General features: G+C 43.5%; 1 protein-coding gene across 1 annotated transcript; it reads right to left on the bottom strand.

Moving 5' to 3' along the window:
* Positions 1-1,009: 1,009 nt before the first annotated feature.
* klhl38a (kelch-like family member 38a) lies at positions 1,010-13,474 on the bottom strand (the record flags this gene model as incomplete). The annotated part of the gene is made up of 3 exons (XM_084454890.1): positions 1,010-1,299; positions 1,458-1,563; positions 12,119-13,474. The coding sequence occupies 3 exons, from the start codon at positions 13,472-13,474 to the stop codon at positions 1,010-1,012; spliced, it is 1,752 nt and encodes a 583-aa protein (XP_084311016.1).
* Between the last annotated feature and the right edge of the window lie 5,870 nt (positions 13,475-19,344).

Raw genomic sequence — 19,344 nt, 5'->3', positions numbered from 1 at the left:
GAAGCTGACTATTTTAATTTCCTCGGAGGAGGATCAATAAAGTAATCAACATCAACAAATCATATTACACCAGGTGGTTTTTGAATTGATGGAAAATCGTCGTAGCGACAGAACTTTAATCCCTGGGTTTATTGGCCACATTCTTATACATAAAACACGAAGCACAGACTGCTCTCAGGGTATACACACGAGGAAAGGGGAAGAGACACGAGGGAGAGAGACAATGGGAATTACAGTCTCCTTATATAGAACAACAGACCCTCCGTCCCCTGCTGATCCGCCAATCAGAACTTCTCTTGCTGGGTCGCTACAATATAATCAAATTTTGCACAGTACACAAAACATATATTCAGGTACAGTATGGTAAAATGATGCATATAAGAATGTCATAAGAAAGTTATTGGCAAGATTATTAGCAAGAATCAGGAGGAATGTAATCTCTATATAAAGTGGCTATGTACATGTCTAAAAGTCTTAGACAGTTTGCAGAATCATTGCAACATACTGTAGGCTGAAATGTCCTGCGTTCACTGTTTTTAAAGGTTCACACAGGTAGTCCAGTTTGACTGAAATCCAAACATCAGCTCATAGAAATATACATTATACAAGGATTGAAGCACAGATATACTTAAAAAAAAAAAAAAGTTTAGGTTGATTGATTATTAGGTTGTTGATTTCTAGGTACTGGATCAGGTTTGTGCCTGACCAACGGTATGTTGTGTAGGTGTTGCCTGTTCTCTGTGGGGTCCTCAGCTCGCTCTCTGGGGTGCAGTGTGACACCTGTGATTTCCAGCTCAGGTCCCATGTGTAGATTAAAAATGCTGCATATGCTGGCATGCCTAGCATGACAGTTAGCCTAGCGTGCCGTCAAAGCCATCACTGAGCCATGAATGCATCACTTTATTGCATCAAGTTTCAGATCGTTTCCCATACTAGCTTGGACAGAGGCCAGTGAATGTGACTGGCGTGCGGGGCGTGGGGGTGGGCAGTAGTCCAAGGGGATTGTGGGTCAGGGTGGGTTGGGCCTGTTTGAGACACAGACCAAAGGCAGAGAGCCGTGATCAAACAGCTTGTATGGCAACGTCCCCCTCGAGGTCCAAACGTCCGTCTTAGGGTCGTAACATTCAAAGCAGTCTGAGTCCTCGATGACGTCGTGGCCGTTGAGGAAGCGCCCGCCAGTCACATACAGTTTGTTGTTGATGACCGTGGCACTGTGGTGCATTCTCCTCTCCCTCAGGTTCTCACACTTCACAAACTTGTTGGCTTTGGTGTCGTAAGCTATCATTCGCCGGGTGTACCCTAGGAATGAAAGGTTTCCATTGAGATTATTGAAATTGTGATCTGCCCACATTGAATGTTCCTAAACAATTAATGTGGTCTTCCCATGTGGAAACATACGCCAGCTGGTGAAATATTCTACATGAGACCTGCGACACACACACACCCTCAAAGCTCACCTCCTATGATGTAGATCTTGTCTTCAATGACGGCGGCAGGTGCACACACATTTTTTACAGTCCTGGTCTCAAGTCTCGACCATAGGTTCCTGGAGATATGGTATACCTGATTTAAGGAGAACCACAGACACTTTCAGTTAAGTCAGTTACATTCATAAATTATCATCTGTCTAGCCCTCAGCATAAAAATGAAACAGACAGTAATCATATCTTCTTTTAATATCTTTGAATGTCATATAGTACAGTGCACCCAGAAAGTGCTCACACCCCTTCATTTTTTCCACATTTTATGTTACAGCCTTCTTCCCAAATTTTTTTTTTCTCTCAAAAATGTTTTGGAAAATATATATATATATATAAAAATATATATATATATAAAAAAATAGCTGCAAGCAGCAATGTGGGGGCCAAGCAGGACGCGCAACCAGTGCGTCAAAGAAAACAAACGAAACACGCCATAGCCGCATTCAAATTACTACCACAGTTGAAAATCAGGCCCTACAGTTCAGAATAAACGCACTTCCAACTTTGACAGATTGGTTGCACTAGAGCAGGGGTGTCAAACTCAAATACACAGTGGGCCAAAATTTAAAACTTGAATAAAGTCGCGGGCCAACATTGAACAAATGAAAATTTTAATATGGACCCAAACAAGTTTTGCTTTAACATTGAATATGCACTTATCACTTTCGCTTTTGGTGCGCATCAATGGTGTGCACTAACATATGTGAATACGCCCTCAGACACAAGTGTTGGTGCTCCATCTGCTCAGTAGAGAAGCTTGTAAAACCCTGACTGTCCTACAGCCAGGCAGACAGACAGACAGCCGGCATGCAGACAGACAGCCAGGCAGACAGGCAGACAGCCGGCATGCAGACAGACAGCCAGGCAGACAGACAGACAGCCGGCATGCAGACAGACAGCCAGGCAGACAGGCAGACAGCCGGCATGCAGACAGACAGCCAGGCAGACAGGCAGGCAGACAGGCCGGCAAGAAGGCAGACAGGATTGAATGAACAGGAACAGAGCAAACACAGCGACCGGCTAGGTCAACACTGGTGTCTCTATCACAGTGAGACGTAAAGCTTCTGTTTTCTGCCTTTCTTTTTGCCATTTTTAAGAAGGGGTAACGGTTACAGTTGTAGTATGAGATTGCTATGACTACTGTCACAGAAGAGAGGGCGTTTCTGGGTCCTGTCTTGATTGACGCGCCAAAACAACAGCAGAGCATTATGGGATTTGTAGTATTAGCGGTGAATGCGCTGTATAATACTGGCGGGCCAGCTCTAGTAGTCATTTGGTATTGCCTCGCGGGCCAAATATAATTACACTGCGGGCCAAATTTGGCCCGCGGGCCAGAGTTTGACACCCCTGCACTAGAGAGTTTGAGGTGTCGACATAGACTTGGTGACAGGGGTCACGGGACTGTCCCCGATGAGTGTGCCTAATGTGGTTATGATACATCAAAACGTTATTGAGATATGACCACACTTACTGTTCCTAGGGATGCACACAGGGCATCCTTACTAGGTGCCCCAGCCACCTCAACTGACTCCTCTCAACATGAAGGAATCGTAGCTCTACTCCAAGTTCCTCCCAGATGACTGACACTGTTTTCTGACCTTCTGAACTACGACAACATTCAGAATGACCGTGTCAGAAATACTCTCACAATCTTCTCTCATACAAAGACAGTTACATTATGTGAGTATACATAGTTTTAACAGTATATTTATATTTCCAACATATACATACTACATATGATACAGTATATTATGCAAGTGTATACTTTTTGTACATTAACATGTCTCCTCGAATTACCTTAAAGGATTAACATGGTAATTCAATATAACACTTTCCAGATATCTTTAGGCAACAACAAAACAAATGTGTTTAACTATTTCAGAATTCATCCATAAAAATTATTTTAAAATAGGTTTTTATAGGTCTGAATCTGCCACTCAAAAAGTTCACTCACTCAAAACTGGGCGTGATTCATTACAACTGATTGACAGTTCTCTGAGCAAATGACCAACTGGAATCATTATGATTGACAGACGTGTGCCCCGTTACCATAGCTACCACCGCTCCGAGCTAGACAACACGAGCTAGATCGCACAACAGCCAGATCAATAGCCATTTTTCTAGCTGCTAACCAGGGGCATTTACAAAGTCCTTAATATTATATTAACCACCAAACATTATAAAGATACACGCTACCTAACAGGCCGTATCCTCGAATTTGCATTAGGCCTATTTGGGAAAAGTACGATAAAAGTATAACGACGACACGTCTCCCCCACGACACAGAGGAAAAAGCACCCTGCAGCCGGCCAAGCAAGCTTGGAGGCTTGGGCTATTAGACTAACGTTATAGCTTTCAGACAGCTACGAACAGTACCTATTTAGTCAAATAATTGCAATTGTGGGTCTTGCCAGAAGACAGATCATTTGCGCTGTGAAACCGACATAACATCCGCATTGTTCACCAGTCTAACGTTATTTATCTTAGTAGGTGTCCAACAAAGCCAGTTGAACACTGAAACGTTACTGTTCTGGGTTCAACATCTGTCAGTTGTGGTGATGTAAGGAATCGAGCGGAATACCACTGCAATAACTGATTATTGGTCAGATCAATTAAATCATTATAGCTCATTTCACATACAAAGGCAACACAATACATTTTGCAGAAAGGGGCTGGGGATGTAGCCTACATATAGGCTAGCCTACTGATCCTACTAATATGTGGCAGACTGCATGCGTAGCGCAGCGATTCAACATAATCGATGAGTTTGGAGACAGAGGGCCGTGAGCGCAGCGGTCAAGGGGTATAGCCTACTCCGGAGTCTGGAGACTAACAGGTCAAGGGGTATAGCCTACTCCGGAGTCTGGAGACTAACAGGTCATGCAGTCAATAGATCTCGTTTTGAATGGTATTGTAATGCCCTCTGGTTATAATAGAATATCGCTACTGGAGCTGTTTAATCCCAAAATGCGCAATGCTTCCTGAAGTTGGGTCGGATCGAGGTGCTGGGATGATCAACATTATGTGGAGCAGATGCCACAGTGATGATAAGCCTTACACAACTTTCAGAATGTTTTGCAGAATTACAATTATTTGGAGTTGTAAATTATGAAAGGAACATAACTTGACTTAATATCTTCACCTCCACCCACCCTGAAATGTAGTCATAATTTTAGCACAGTAGCCTCTATATGCGCATCACAACGCTGCAATACAAGACCTTAGGACAAACGATTCAGTACACAGCAGGTGTGTTTGATCAAGTTAAGATCTCAATGTGAGAATAAATAAATGACAAAAACCCGCACGGGTAGGACTACGTCTTTATTTTCCGAGGTAATTGTTGCGCATACAACATGGCATTAAATTAAGACATAGGCTACTTTCTCATAAAACAGGGCGGTGTTGTAACATTTATAATATCATTAGGTGACATTGGCTGCAACCTGTCCAGGACCTGCACACCTCCAGAGCCCTGAAGCGCGGGACCTGGACCTCCTGAGTCCCAGTATTGGAAATGTAGTTAGTGATCTGGCTACAAGAAAAGGGGGCAAATTATAAAAGCGATTAGTAATAGCATCGTTATTTTGCATATGCAAAACAGCATAAATTACAACAATAGGCTATTTATCAGTAAGTCTACATTATATCGAATTAAGTTTGAGCGAGAGATAATAGGGAGATTCTTGTGGAGACAAACTGACTTATATCCAACTTTGACTTCGTAACGTTGCCTATTGTATTGGCCTATACAACAAAGCACGCTCACAACAGTTCTGGTAGGATATCGCTTCGGAAACCTTACAGCACAGTTTGCACCTGGTGCAAGTAGATTTGATGCCAGGGAAGAGTACAGTATGGTGCGCTGTGTTTCTGCCATTGCACTGGAGGGCTAACGTTACCAAAAGCAAATGCATTGAGAGCTAACGTTAGCATGCTAGGATAATTAACACAGCTAGCTGACATTCCAAACATTAGGCTAGCTAACATCAACATGCTGGATAAAGACAAATAGCTAGCTGGATCAGACAGCTTTTTAAAAACTGTTGCCAATTACAGCTAACGTTATGGTTTATTTATCTAACATTAGCTAGGTTGGCTACTCAGACACGGAGATCATGGTAAAAACTTCCCAATATGTATGACAACCACAAATACAATTAGGCCTATAAAACGTACAAATTATATAAAATTAAGAGACTGCAACTATTCAATTATTCTCAAGATGAGAAAGGGTTCAGAGCTGCCTTACCATGTTGGATAGATGGTGAAACGGCGCAAAGACAGCAGGTGCGGGAGGCAGACAGGTTTCTGTTGGAGGCGGTGCAGGGGAGTGGAGGCGGGATTTTCAAATTTTAGGGTGACGTCAACAAAGGGAAAAACGTCACGAATTTTACACGGTTATGAGGACTGCTACCACTTGTCCTCCTACTCAGATTCTTCACAGCTCTGGTGTAACTACTACTGCGGGTAAATACTAATAGTAATGATAATAATAATAATAATAATCCTCATCATAATCATAATATTTCTAAAGCAATTTAGCTAACATTTTCTCTTTTTGACATGTTCCACCAGCTGTGGCAGATATCAGCACTGGGTACTATTGAATCTCATTCAATTCCACCTCTTGCACCAGCTGCAGTCCCTTCCCCCCCAGCGATGTTCCGTTCCATGTCTCCAGAGCCAACCTCTGCCACCTGGGTCCAGTCCGTCGACGCCCTCTGCCTTCACTGCTACCTTGCTGGCACTGGACCCGACCCCAACATTTCCTCCCATGAGTGGTAGACCCATGAGTTGAAGATGGAAATGGTGGTGATACTACTTTGCTTTTTCATGCTGAGCCCTGCCTCCAGGCACTTGCTGGCAGACCCTTCATCCAGACTTTGCTCCAGATATGGGCCCTGGAGATTGATTGATTTATTTAACCTGCTGCAACAGCTACCACTGCAACCCAACCCCGGATAAGCAGATGATGATAATGATAATAATTATTTTATTTTTAACTAGACACGCACTTATAGGTAATGGTTACTTTCTGCAAGTGGGCATTTCTGTAGAAGACGTATGGGTATTTATGTATTTATTTATGATAATTGCAGTGTCTGATCAAAAAGACAGCACCGCCTTTGAGTTTTGTACGCTCCCAACTGCTTCACTGAATGTGTAGGCGGGGACTGTAAAATAAACAAAAAGCTGCATTGTAGCAACCGGAAAGCGCCACGGCCGGTCCTGACCAGCCAGCTCCAGGTGTCACCACCCCAAGAAGAGCACCCAGCCCTCCAGCACCCTGGGCAGCGAGGGGCGGCCTTGCGGCAGGTGCCCTGCATCAACCCAGCAGCACAAAAGGCACCACAGGAAAGGTGCTCGGGGGAACAGTGACAGGTAGACAGGCTGTGCATGAGGGATGTGTTTTGCTGTTGTGCATCATAGGACTAACTCTTATCTCCCTGTGCCCCAGAACGGACCGGAGTGAGCAGAGCCCACCTGGTAGCCGCTGCGGAGGACCGGTTATATTGTATATATGTATATTTTTATATTATTGTCTTTCTGTTGTGTGTGTTGTGCACTTGGCCCCACAGAAAATGAGGGTCTCCTTCAGTTGGGCTTCCAAGTTTAAATAAAGATTTGAAATGAAATAAAAGCATCTGCAAAAAAATGACAAATGTACTACCAGAACCCAGCACATGTTAATTTGAATCAGATGTTCTGATAATATACAATCTGATGCCTTTTTGTTGGCCTTTCTCTCCTGAATTTTGACCCATCATTTGACTGGGATTTTTTCGTTGTAATTCTTAAAGTTTATTTAATCGCCCGCTGGGTGAACCTGCCGCCTGGTCTCCTCGTCTCTCCCCTAGGGACACCTGTTGCCTGTACTGTGTTGCCACAGCATTAACAATTACCGTTAGTTATTATTAAATGTCTCAAAGAGTGTAGATGTGGCCGATACCAGAAGTGGTCAGTAATACTTGACATATCAACAGCTTTATTATTGCTTCCCACAATGACATTGGCGTAAAGTCCTGTCTGCAAAGCACATTGTATTGCCTCTGTTCATCAACTGTGCTAATAAATACATTTTCATGATTTATGTTTTTCTGTCATATCATAATATATATAAACTTTACCTTTTAAAGATGTTGAAATCAGGCATGACAGAGTTGTAGCCGATTGTGTTAACAATGATCTTGAGTTATTAATGTTTTGAAAGGTGTGACCCATGACACACTCAAATATGTAATGCTCCCTCCCCCACATGGCAAACATTCATAATACACACATATTACTTACTCTAAACAAGAGACACAGAACAGTCCCTGGTCTGTGAGCCAAATTTCACAACTTTTAACTGACAGCAGCGACTGACAACAATTCTGTTGTCTGCCATTGACTTCCACGGTAGCATAATTACAATAATTATAAGAATGACTTTTGGATGAACGGGATTCGAACCCTGAACCCACAGCTTGCGAAACTGACATGCAACCCGCTGTGCTACGCCGGGTTTTGCAAATTCTAATTGCCGTAGTCCACAAGCCATGTCAGCCTTTGCATCCTCAGTTGAGCAAGAGGGTGTTGTTTAAATTGGCACAAGGCAATCCAAAAGATGAACAAAAAATGAAACCATGGGATCCTTTGAACTCAAATGCAAGGAATCAAATGACCCCTGAATCATGAAAATGCGGTTCAAAAGTTACAAGCATATATGTGATCCCAACTTTGACATGTTGGTGGCGCTAGTGTTTGACCTGTGGACATGAGACTTGGGCAGGACAATCAGGGAGTATGCCGAATGAGCGCCAAATTTCACAACTTTATACCATATGGTTCTATAGGCTGCCATGGCAGAAGAAATAACTAGAAATAGGCCTACACAGTTCAGTCTCAACAGACCAATCAGTAAAAACAGACAATTCAGTTTAAATCATAACGTGGACTTCAATTTCTGTCTGTTAAGGTCATCAAAGTATGACAATTGTCCCTTGTATCAATTTGTACACAATGCTTCATAAAGGAGACAGACAAGTATGACATTTTTTTCAAATAATTTTTTTGTTGGATTGGAAGAATTCCAACTTCTTACAGTTCCAAGAAAAGATGGTAATAAAGTACTAACAAAACATCTATACATTAATACCAATGTTCAATTAAGTCATTAACAGAAAATTGCTATTCAAGAATACAGCAATTCCAAAAAGCAAAACTTACAAAAGTATTCAATTTGTATTAAAAAACGTGTTCCAAATTAAACATGAGTGTTTGTTAACCTATTTAACTAAAAGACAAGCAGTAACTCCACCCAAAAAAGCTTTGCTGTAACATACATTTTAAATACAAATTAGTTGCATTCTTATCTACTGCATTCTTTTTATATTAACTCTTTATATTAACTGCCACACTCTAAAAACTGAACATTCCACACATCCACTTGTTAAAATGTTAAAAAAGGTCCAAAACAAACTTAAATTACATAAAAACTATAAGGAATTTAAAAAATCTGAATAAGAGTTTTACTCAGCTAAAGGTCCTGAACATTTTAAACTTTGAATGAGGTTTCTAGCCCAAAAAATGAAGGAGGAGATAGGTTTCAAAGCTGAAGAGCATTTCAAGGTCCGCCCATAGACTTCCATTGTAAAAAAAAAAAAGTTGAAAAAATCTGAATATTTTAAAAGGTATGAAAGTTATAAAAAATCTTTAAGATGTCCCATAATGACCCTAAAGAGCTGAACATTTTGATAGTTGAATGGTTTCTGTAGCTCAAAGTATGAAGGAGTTGGAGGCTGAAGAAGGTTTCAAAACTCCCCCCAGCTGAATATTTTTAAAAGTATAAAAGGTATTAAAAATCTGAAAGAAGTCCACGCATGTCCTTAAAAAGCTGAACATTTTGATACCTGAATGGTTTAAATAGCTCAAAGTATGAAGGAGCTACAGAGAGCCAAAAAACGTACGGAAGAAGTAAGAATAAACTATAAAGAACTGGAGAATAATAGTGTGAATGCTGAATCAGCATTCACACTAATAAGAAAAGGTACAAGAACAATGGTGGCCTAGGCAGCTTCGCTGCTTGGCCCCCAAAAACGTACAAACACAATGGGTGCTGCAGCAGCTGCGCTGCTTGGCCCCCAATAATAATAAGAAAAGGTACAAGAACAATGGAGGCCTTCGCAGCCTCGCTGCTTGGCCCCCAAAAAATAAACAAATAAACAAAAAAAATAAAAAAAATATATATAACATGACATAAGTATATTCAGACCCTTTACTCAGTACTTTGTTGAGGCACCTTTGGCAGCGATTACAGCCTCAAGTCTTCTTGGGTATGACGCTACAAGCTTGGCACACCTGTATTTGGAGTATTTATCCCATTCTTCTCTGCAGATCCTCTCAAGTGCTGTCAGGTTAGATGGGGAACATCACTGCACAGCTATGTTTAGGTCTTTCTAGAGATGTTCAATTAGGTTCAAGTCTGGGCTCTGGCTGGGCCACTCAAGGACAGCTGCTCCTAGCCGACACTTTCAGCCAGCAGACTGCAGGTTCAGCCAAGTCTGTGCCGTGTGGGGCTTCACTCCACTCACAGAATACGTAAGTTACAATACATAACCATCGTTCTATTTAGTGGAGATCTGCCACACAGAATTAACTCCTATTGGTACAAGCGGAGCTACACGACCACACCATACACTCTTGCTGGACCCATAAACATCAGGCAGACTTGTCCCGAAGCCACTGCTTTGTTGTCTTGGTTGTGTGCTTAGGGTCGTTGTCCTGTTGGAAGGTAAACCTTCACCCCAGTCTGAGGTCCTGAGTAGCCTGGTATGACCATCCCGATCTAGCGAGCTCACTGCTTCGCTCCGCAATATCGGTCTGGCCTTCGCCCCATAGAGAGCGATTATGTGGGAGGGGGTACTTGCCCTGACAGACAAACACCTCCAGCCAATGAGCGTTCAGCAAACTAAACTAAACTAAATGTTGTGATTAAGTCTATTTCTGCAATAACTGCACTTATAGCTGCGTTTATTCTTCTAATGTTATCGTTACCACTCGTTGCTTCAGGAGCCGCCATGCTTGTTTAGCGAGCGGCAGGGACACTTACCAATCAGGGGCTGCTTTCCACTGTGGGGCGGGACAGCAGTTAAAACACAGTCCCTGATTGGCCCGGTATGGTCTGGATTTTGGCATAATCGCTCTGGAGGAGGCGAAGGCCAGACCGTTCTGCGTTAGTGAAACAGAATGTGAGCTCGCGAGAATGGGATGATCGTACCAGGCTAGGTCTTGAGTGCTCTGGAGCAGGTTTTCATCAAGGATCTCTCTGTACTGTGCTCCATTAATCTTTCCCTCTATCCTGACTAATCTCCTAGTTCCTTCTGCTGAAAAACATCCCTACAGCATGATGCTGCCACCACCATGCTTCATCGTAGGGATGGTATTGGCCAGGTGATGAGCAGTGCTTGGTTTCCTCCAGACTTGATGCTTGGCATTCAGGCCAAAAGAGTTCAATCTTGGTTTCATCAGACCAGATAATCTTGTTTCTCATGGTCTGAGAGTCCTTTAGGTGCCTTTTGGCTAACTCCAAGTAGGCTGTGATGTGCCTTTTACTGAGGAGAGGCTTCTGTCTGGCCACTCTACCATAAAGGCCTGGTTGGTGGAGTGCTGCAGAGATGGTTGTCCTTCTGGAAGGTTTTCAGATGTCCACAGAGGAACGCTGGAGCTCTGTCAGAGTGACCATTGGGTTCTTGGTCACCTCCCTGGCCATGGCGATTACTTAATTTGTCTGGGCGGCCTGCTCTAGGAAGAGTCCTGGTGGTTCCAAACTTTTTCCATTTATGAATGACCGTGCGCTTCGGGACCTTCAATGCTGCAGACATTTTTTTGTACCCAGATCTGTGCCTCGATACAATCCTGTCTCAGAGGTCCACAGACAATTCCTTTGACTTCATGGCTTGGTTTCTGCTCTGGCATGCACTGTCAACTTTGGGACCTTATACTGTATATAGACAGGTGTGTGCTTTTCTAAATCATGTCCAATCAATTGAATTTAATACAGGTGGACTCCCATCAAGTTGTAGAAACATCTCAAGGATGATGAGTGGAAACAGGATAGTTTTTTTTTATATATACATTTGCAACAAGTCTAAAGAACGGTTCCCACTTAGTCATTGTGGGGTATTGTGTGGAGATTGAGGAGAAAAAATAAATGTAATCCATTTTGGAATAAGGCTGTAATACAGTATAAGAAAATGTGGAAAAAGTGAAAGGGTGTGAGCACTTTCAGGATGCACTGTATATATGTAAGTACAGTATATACGCTGCTCAAAGAAATTAACGGAACATTTAAATCATCAATCACCATCGCTGATGAGCGAAATATTCAAGTTGAACATTTTTATTGATGACATCGATGTCGAGAACAGAATGACCTAAGAATAGTCAATGGAAACCAAAATCATTAACCCATCGAGGATTCGATGTGATGATTAAGTGTTCCCTTAATTTTTTTTGAGCAGTGTGCTTTTACCTGTTATCTAGGTGCACATAATAGACTATGTTTATAATTGGTCATGCCTACTGATTCCCCTTTGTTTTGTAAGCTACGTGCATGTCAACAAACTAAAACTTGAGCCAGAGGCCTCCTTTACCTGAATTAGCCTGACAGGATTCTGCATGGCATCCTCTCCTCCAAATACATAGATCCTCTGGTCGTTGGCGGCCACGGCCGGATGGAGAACTGCCGTGGGCAAGGGCGCCATGGCCTCCCATTGGTTAAACATGCTGTTGTACCTCTCCACTAAGTTGGAGATCTGTTTATCCACCCCGATGCCTCCCAGGACAAAGATAAAGTGCAGATAAGAGACACTCTGGTGGGCATAGCGAGGCTCCAGCATGGGCTCAGCCGTCCGCCATTGGTTGGTCTTCAGGGAGAGGGTGTAGACGGTGGCGCTGACGGAGCTGTCACCGGATGCCATGCTGAGGCTCAGCCCCCCGACCACGTACAGGATGCTGTGGATGCAGACATAGGCCGCCTTATAGAGCCGTAGAGGCAGCTTGGCCAACCACTGCCAGCGCTGCGTCCTCTCGTCATAGAGCAAGGCCTCGCGCGATGTCTGCTCGTTGTTTTTGCGCCCACCGACGACCACAAGGGTCTCGCGGCAGGTGTACCGCCGCGGCGTGGTCCACAACGGCTTGAGCTCACGGCCGCACTTGGTGCTGACGGAGAACATGAGGCGCCGGACTGAGTCGATGATCTCAGTGCAGAGGGTGGAGGACTGCACCAGGGGGTCATTGGCGATGAACTGGAACAGGTAGGTGGGGTGAATGTAGCGCAGGCGCACCTTTTTGAAGAGGTCATGTATGGCGCCACGTCGAGAAAAGGGGTCGTGGTGGATCCAGGCCAGTAGCGTCTCGAAGACCTGCTCCTCCTCGGCGCACAGCCGATCGTCCTCCAGGTAGCATATGAGTTCGGGCAGCGAGAGCTCGCAGAAGTCCTCGGAGGCGGCGACGTCCGAGAAGCTCCGGACAGCCATCTCCTTGGCCTTCTCCTTCAGGCTGGCGCAGTGGAGGATCTCAGACAGGCGCACCATGCTCAGGCAGTTGTCCGGGCTCAGCTGCTCCTGGAGGAACACCGAACAGGCCTCAAAGAGGTGCCGATAGTGCAGCATGGATGCCGCCTGCATCAGCGGCAGCACGATGTCCATGGTGATGGTGATGGCGCCCGTGTAGACGTAGTCCACAATGCCGCTCAGCACATCAGGGGCCACGCCCTTCAGGTCGACACGTGTCTGGCTACTCTCCAGGAAGTTGTTGCAGAACATGGCGCGGAAGTATGGGCTGCTGGAGACCAGGACGTTCCGGTGGCAGGGGAACTCCCGGTGCTCGGTGCAGAGCAGGACATCTGTCAGGATTCGCTCCTGGCGGAGAACGTTTAGCTGAGAGAGCAGGTGGCTGGGCAGCTCCAGATCCTTGAATGGGAAGACCTCACATGATGCGCAGGCCATTCTGTGGAGGGATACAATATAGAAGGATGATGAAAGAGAGAGTGAATTCATGTGTGGATTTGGTTGTGTTGACTGTTGACTACCCACAGGGGAAACTCAGTTGTCAGACCGTAAACATACTGTACTACAATACTTCTCATGATATTTCTCATTATGAATTATGAAATCCTGGTAAACACACTTTAAAATGAATGGAGCTCAAAATCTATGTGCTCTCCAGCATACTGGTCCAGAACTTAAGCAATGTACTGTATGGGCTGTGTATTCCGAGTGGCAAGGGCAAGATCGTTCTCTAATTTGGCATATGACCCGATTCTGACCTTTGACCCCCCCCCCCCAAACAATACTGCAGCCCCTTCCTGCCTTAGTAGCAGTATGATACCAACAAACGTTCCCCTCGACTGAACTCCCAACTCTTCTCTTCAGGAGCATCCGCACTTGATGTGGCAGCCACCGACTCACAGGTTTCTATTTCCATCCCTGCTCCTAAATCATCTCAATGCGTCGCATGTAGCATTTGGCCACATTTCTCTCGGTCCTCACCTCGTCATGGCTAACTTTATCAGAGTGGTTAGAGTATGTCACAGCCGCAGCTGTCTTTCTCTCTCCCTTGGTGGGTTTGCCCTTGACAGCCCTGGCGTTTAGACCGGGGGCATTTCATAGGGCTATTATCAACACTAAGTCTTCTAATCACCCCGAGAGCTACTGGTTCACACAGGGCCCACCTGCCCGGGCTATATCTGGAACCTAATCATTATTCTTTATTATTAACAGCTGTCGCTCACAAGTGACGTCCCATAACTGGTGGTATTCCCCAAGCATGTTATGTTGGTGTTGTACCCCCAAATCCTCGCACATTATTTAACATTGGAATATTTCTAGCGAACCTCGTATGTCATTGCTGCATGTAAGCTTTAAATGTTTCCTCAAAAACATCTACTCTGTGCCACAAAGATTTATTAAGTCAACTGAAATGTATGATCAAAGACTATTCCACATGAATTTGAAACCATAGGTTTATTTATGAAGTCAGTGATTAATTACTGCCATAAAGATATTTCCATTATTTGGCATTAAAACAAACACAATGTCCTACATTGCCTGTGCACTAACCCCCAATACCAACACAGAGTTAAGGTCATAAATAAGGTTACGTTAGATCAACATGCATGAGCAGATGTCACACTGTGTCAGAATAGATCTGTAGGCTAGCTCTATAAACTTGGCAATGCCACTAAACGCCAATTATGACTTGTATACATTAATCTACATAAACTAATAACTACATCAGTTAACCAGCCATCATGTTTGGGGTATCTCCTTACCTCTCCAGGTCTGTTAATTACATCCACAATCCCCCGCAAGTGTGGCTGGAATCAGAACCACCCCCGAGAAAGCCACAACATTGTCCGCACAAAATGTTGGTGAGAACAAACGTATACAAAGCTAATGTTAGGACATCTTAGGGAGAGCACAGAGCGGAATGAGAGGTACTGTGAGGTTTTCAGTGTGAAGTTTGGAGCTTGCCATGAGGGCCGCTCAGTCCCGTCTCCAAGGGCGGGCATTTGGGGGCCAGGCCCGCCCACTGAATCAGCTGGCCCGCCCTGAACGAAACGCGAAAGACGTAATCTCTGTGGTGACGGAATGACCCCGGGCTATTCTGCATCTGATATACTTTAACCAATCGAACTGACCACTAAAACCTGACCAATCTCAACCAAGGAAGGCACCATATTAGCCAATCCCAGGCAGAGTAGGGCAGATCATTCATTCCGTGCCGCGCGGTTATTTTTGGTAATGTTAACGACATACTATTGCAAAAACTTGCTTACATGGGATGAATTATTAGTGGATGTCAGAAGATTCAGAACTAGTGGTGATTGCTCCTTGGCTTAGGCTACCCATACAAATCCAAATAAAACTTGATCTGTGCGCTTTCTTTCAGTGAAAGAAGGCACGAAAATCGACTTTGTTTCTGTCTTAAATGCGTCTTGTATTCTGCCATATCGCTTCATTTTCATCCGTGTTTAGGGTTTTGGAAGTGCTCCGTCTCCCCCTACAGTCCTCATGAAAATACAGTCCACGTTACGGTCCGTTGACCGGTCTTACTAGCTCGTTATTCACTTAACATTGTAGGCCAGGTAAAAAGATGCAACTTGACTGTCCCGTCATTCACATCACCTATTGGTCAATCACGTGACCCACTTTAGCTATATAGCTACTGGCAGCATCAATGAACATTGAAAACAGATCTTGAGTAGGCTATTTGTTGAAAATTGATTACAAAATGAAGTGGATTAAACGAGTTTGGGTTACGATACAAGGTAGGTATTTTGTGATTAATTGCCAGTTGTTATGGCTGTGCGTTTTGCTTTGCCTGGATTCAATCAGCACTCGAGAGCGTGAACTTTGCTTCCTGGAGCGGGGGGCTGATGGCGCGTTCAACCCGTAACTCGGGTTTTTAACCCGTAACTCGTGTTTTTCCGACCTCCTACACGTGAAAATGCTCTGGAATGGCAGTCCAACCCGTAACTTCCCACCCGTGAACTCGTACAGATCGATGTACTCCCAGTTGCCGGGTGGGAAGTTACGGGTTGCCTGGAACGCGCCATAAGGAGGCTAGTAGTCTAAACACTGATTAGTGAGAGAGTAGGCTATTGAGTGCTGTGCCCTAAGGGGGTGTATTTTATCGTCCTGTCATTCCTCTTCGTGGTGCTTGGCCATTGTTGTCATATAATGGCTCTGTAGTTTATTTAGTGTGTCCCTAAAAGCTTGGTTGTTTCTGTATGTTTTTTACATATAAAAATGCCACTGCTCAGCGCCCTTCTGGTGCTGTGAAACCTCCCATCAGGGCTTTGAAAGCGCATCCCTCCCAAAATGGTCCTGACTTACCCGGTTCTAGGACCCACCAGACGCCAGGACTTAGTTGCCTTGATAAAAACATTTTAGTAATTACAATCGTTTTTAACGTGTTTTAACTTTACAATTATCCACCCAGGGTTTAGGTTCTCAGGTCACCCCACCTATCTGGAGAGGAGAGTTGGCTGGTTAAGTGACTCGTCAAATAAGGCTGAAGATGCTAGTTTCATAAACTGCAATTTTCTTTTGGGGAAAACTTGTTTATTTGTTTGCACAACAGGGATGCCCTTTTGCATGTACAGTACTTTGAATCACTTATGATGGACTTGATACGTTTAGTGTTTTTTTTATTTAAAAAGGTTTTACAAAAATGTTTTTGCATATTCTCCATATAACAGCAATCAACTTATTTTGACAGTTTTGATGAATTCAGAGCAGTGAGGAGACATTCCAAAGATATGGTAATGGTAAGGTAGGTAGACAGACAGACAGACAGACAGACAGATAGATAGATATACACGTATGTCAAAAACACACAGAGGTAGGTGTCGGTGAGAACTTAGAATAACAATGAGAAATGAGATATCCCTCTAAATCTGGCTGAAAAACGACTTAAAACGGGCTTAAAAGCACCCAAACAATTTGTGTGTGCCCCCCCTAACATATTGAAGGCCCCCCCTGGCATTTCATTCTGGAAACGGGTCTGGGGCCGCTGTGTACATTCCTGCAGCTAAGAATAACCTGGGACACACTCCTGCAGTCCAGGCTTCTCATGTGACTTAATCTGTTTGTTACCAAGCCGCCGGGCCAGTGCTCTAGTGTATGATCATTAAGAGCCCAGCCGAGTGCTGTTTGATGGTACCGCCCCCCCCACACCCCCGCTCTCACCCTTCCCCTCTCGCCCTCTGATTGCCCCCTGAAATATAATTAAAGCAGCTATGCATCGTTTAGCCGGGACCAGGCAATTTCAGACAAGTTTAGGAGCAATAAGCGATAGAATAGGAAGACAACAAGAAAGTTGACACTCCAATGTTCATTTTGCATCAGTTGAGAATTGAACTTGTAACCTCTAACACCAAGCAACATCCTCTATCTCACTGAGCTAATTAGCAACAAATGGTAAATGGTAAATGGATTGCACTTATATAGCGCTTTTCCACCTTAGCAGCACTCAAAGCGCTTCACAATGGCCTCTCATTCACCCATACGAATGGAGGCAGCTACCATGCAAGGTGCTAACCTGCTCATTGGGAGCAATTTGGGGTTAGTTGTCTTGCTCAAGGACACTTCGACATGTGGACAGTCGGAGCTGGGATTCGAACCACTGACCCTTCGATCATTGAACGACCCGCTCTACCAACTGAGCTATAGCCGCCCCTGTGACAACTCATGTTTGGCTTCACAAAATGGACTAAGCCAGTCACCAGGGTGCAGGATAAGAGGTCATAATTGGTTTAATCATAAAACACTGAACGTGTGGTGTATGTAAAAGGCCACGTGAAAAGATGTTTGTTGATTAAAGTATACACACTGAAACAAATGATATAACAATAGAAGTTGCATCATATAATGATGGTATGCCCTTCAAAATGTGGATGAGTGGCTAAAGTGATCAGAGTCGCATAATATACCACAAAGGAAAGAGAAAGCTGTTGACAGTACTGTGTATTGTAAAACATGTTGATGCATTGTAAGATCAATTTTGATAATTCAATAATCTGGTCAATGAGTTTGTGAATGACTGTCTGAAGATCCAGTGTAGCAAGTTTGGTGTTAATTGATTGAAAAATGTGTGATGAGATACAGTATGTTTATTCATTTTTACAGGTTTTGTTTGCTTTTCTTCATAATTGAACATTAACTTCAGCAGCTGTGTGCTCAGTCAGTGGCCAATCAATCGATTTAGTCATTGTAATCCTCGGCAGGGGTTGGGTAGGGTTGCAAACAGCGATGTCTCCGATTGGTGGAGCTTGCGTTGGATTATGGGTAGTGTAGTTTTCTCTGTATTAAGTGTTGGTTTCAGAGGACAGAATTAAACATATTTTCAAAAATTCAAATTTTGAGTTAAAATTCTGAAAAAAATCACACCACATATACCATGTCATGACAATTTTGCCCTGACTATATAGTGTATGTATGTAGTGAACTACCTAGGGAACTGAGAAAATGTAGGGTACATGCTGTGTTCCCTGCAAATCAAGGTGAATTGTGGGTAATAAATAGTGGACTATATAGGGAACGAAAATTCCGTGGAGAATTCGGACACTGCAAACAAAATGGCTGACGCCCTATATAGTGCACTATATAGTGAATAGGGAGCGATTCCGAACACAGCTATAGTGAAACGGAATCAAAACAGTCTTTGATCCTCATTGTGCTGCTCGCCATGTTCTTTTCAAGACAGCGACTCTTTGGATACCTAATGTAAATAAAAAGGAGCGCTTATGTCCCCTGCTTAACATGTTAACACAATGATTTGATATGTCCATTCTAGTCATGTTGTAGTCAAAGAGCTGTGTTTTGACAAATTGAGCTGTGTTTTGACAATGCAATAACTGAAAACAGTCATTAATAAAATATTTCAATCACAGATCAGAAGCTTCTCTTTTTCATAATTGTACAGTATTTTCTGAAGTATTACCAGAATGTGTTCAATGGTCTATCAAGTTATTTGAAAACAATGGAACATTGACTTTATTATAATTATGTAGGCTCCTGTATGTACCTTATTATATTAGGTTGAGTGTAATATGTTGTTGGCCCTACTGTAACACTTCACTTACACTTATTAACACTAACTAGCTGCTGCAGTGCTTATTACATGCATATTAGCGCATTAGCTGTTTATTATCCATAAAGCACTTATTAATGCCTTATTTATTTCACATGATCATATCTACAACTAGTAGGCCATTATGTCAATAACTTCCTAATTGCTTATGACGGTAAATAGGCAAGTTGTTGTGCATGAATTATGATCCCAATAATAGCACATCAGTATAGTAATGTTT

This window comes from Borostomias antarcticus, assembly GCF_949987555.1.
Source record: "Borostomias antarcticus genome assembly, chromosome: 21".
Taxonomy (NCBI): Eukaryota; Metazoa; Chordata; class Actinopteri; order Stomiiformes; family Stomiidae; genus Borostomias; species Borostomias antarcticus.
This window is presented reverse-complemented; position numbering and strand designations above follow the sequence as displayed.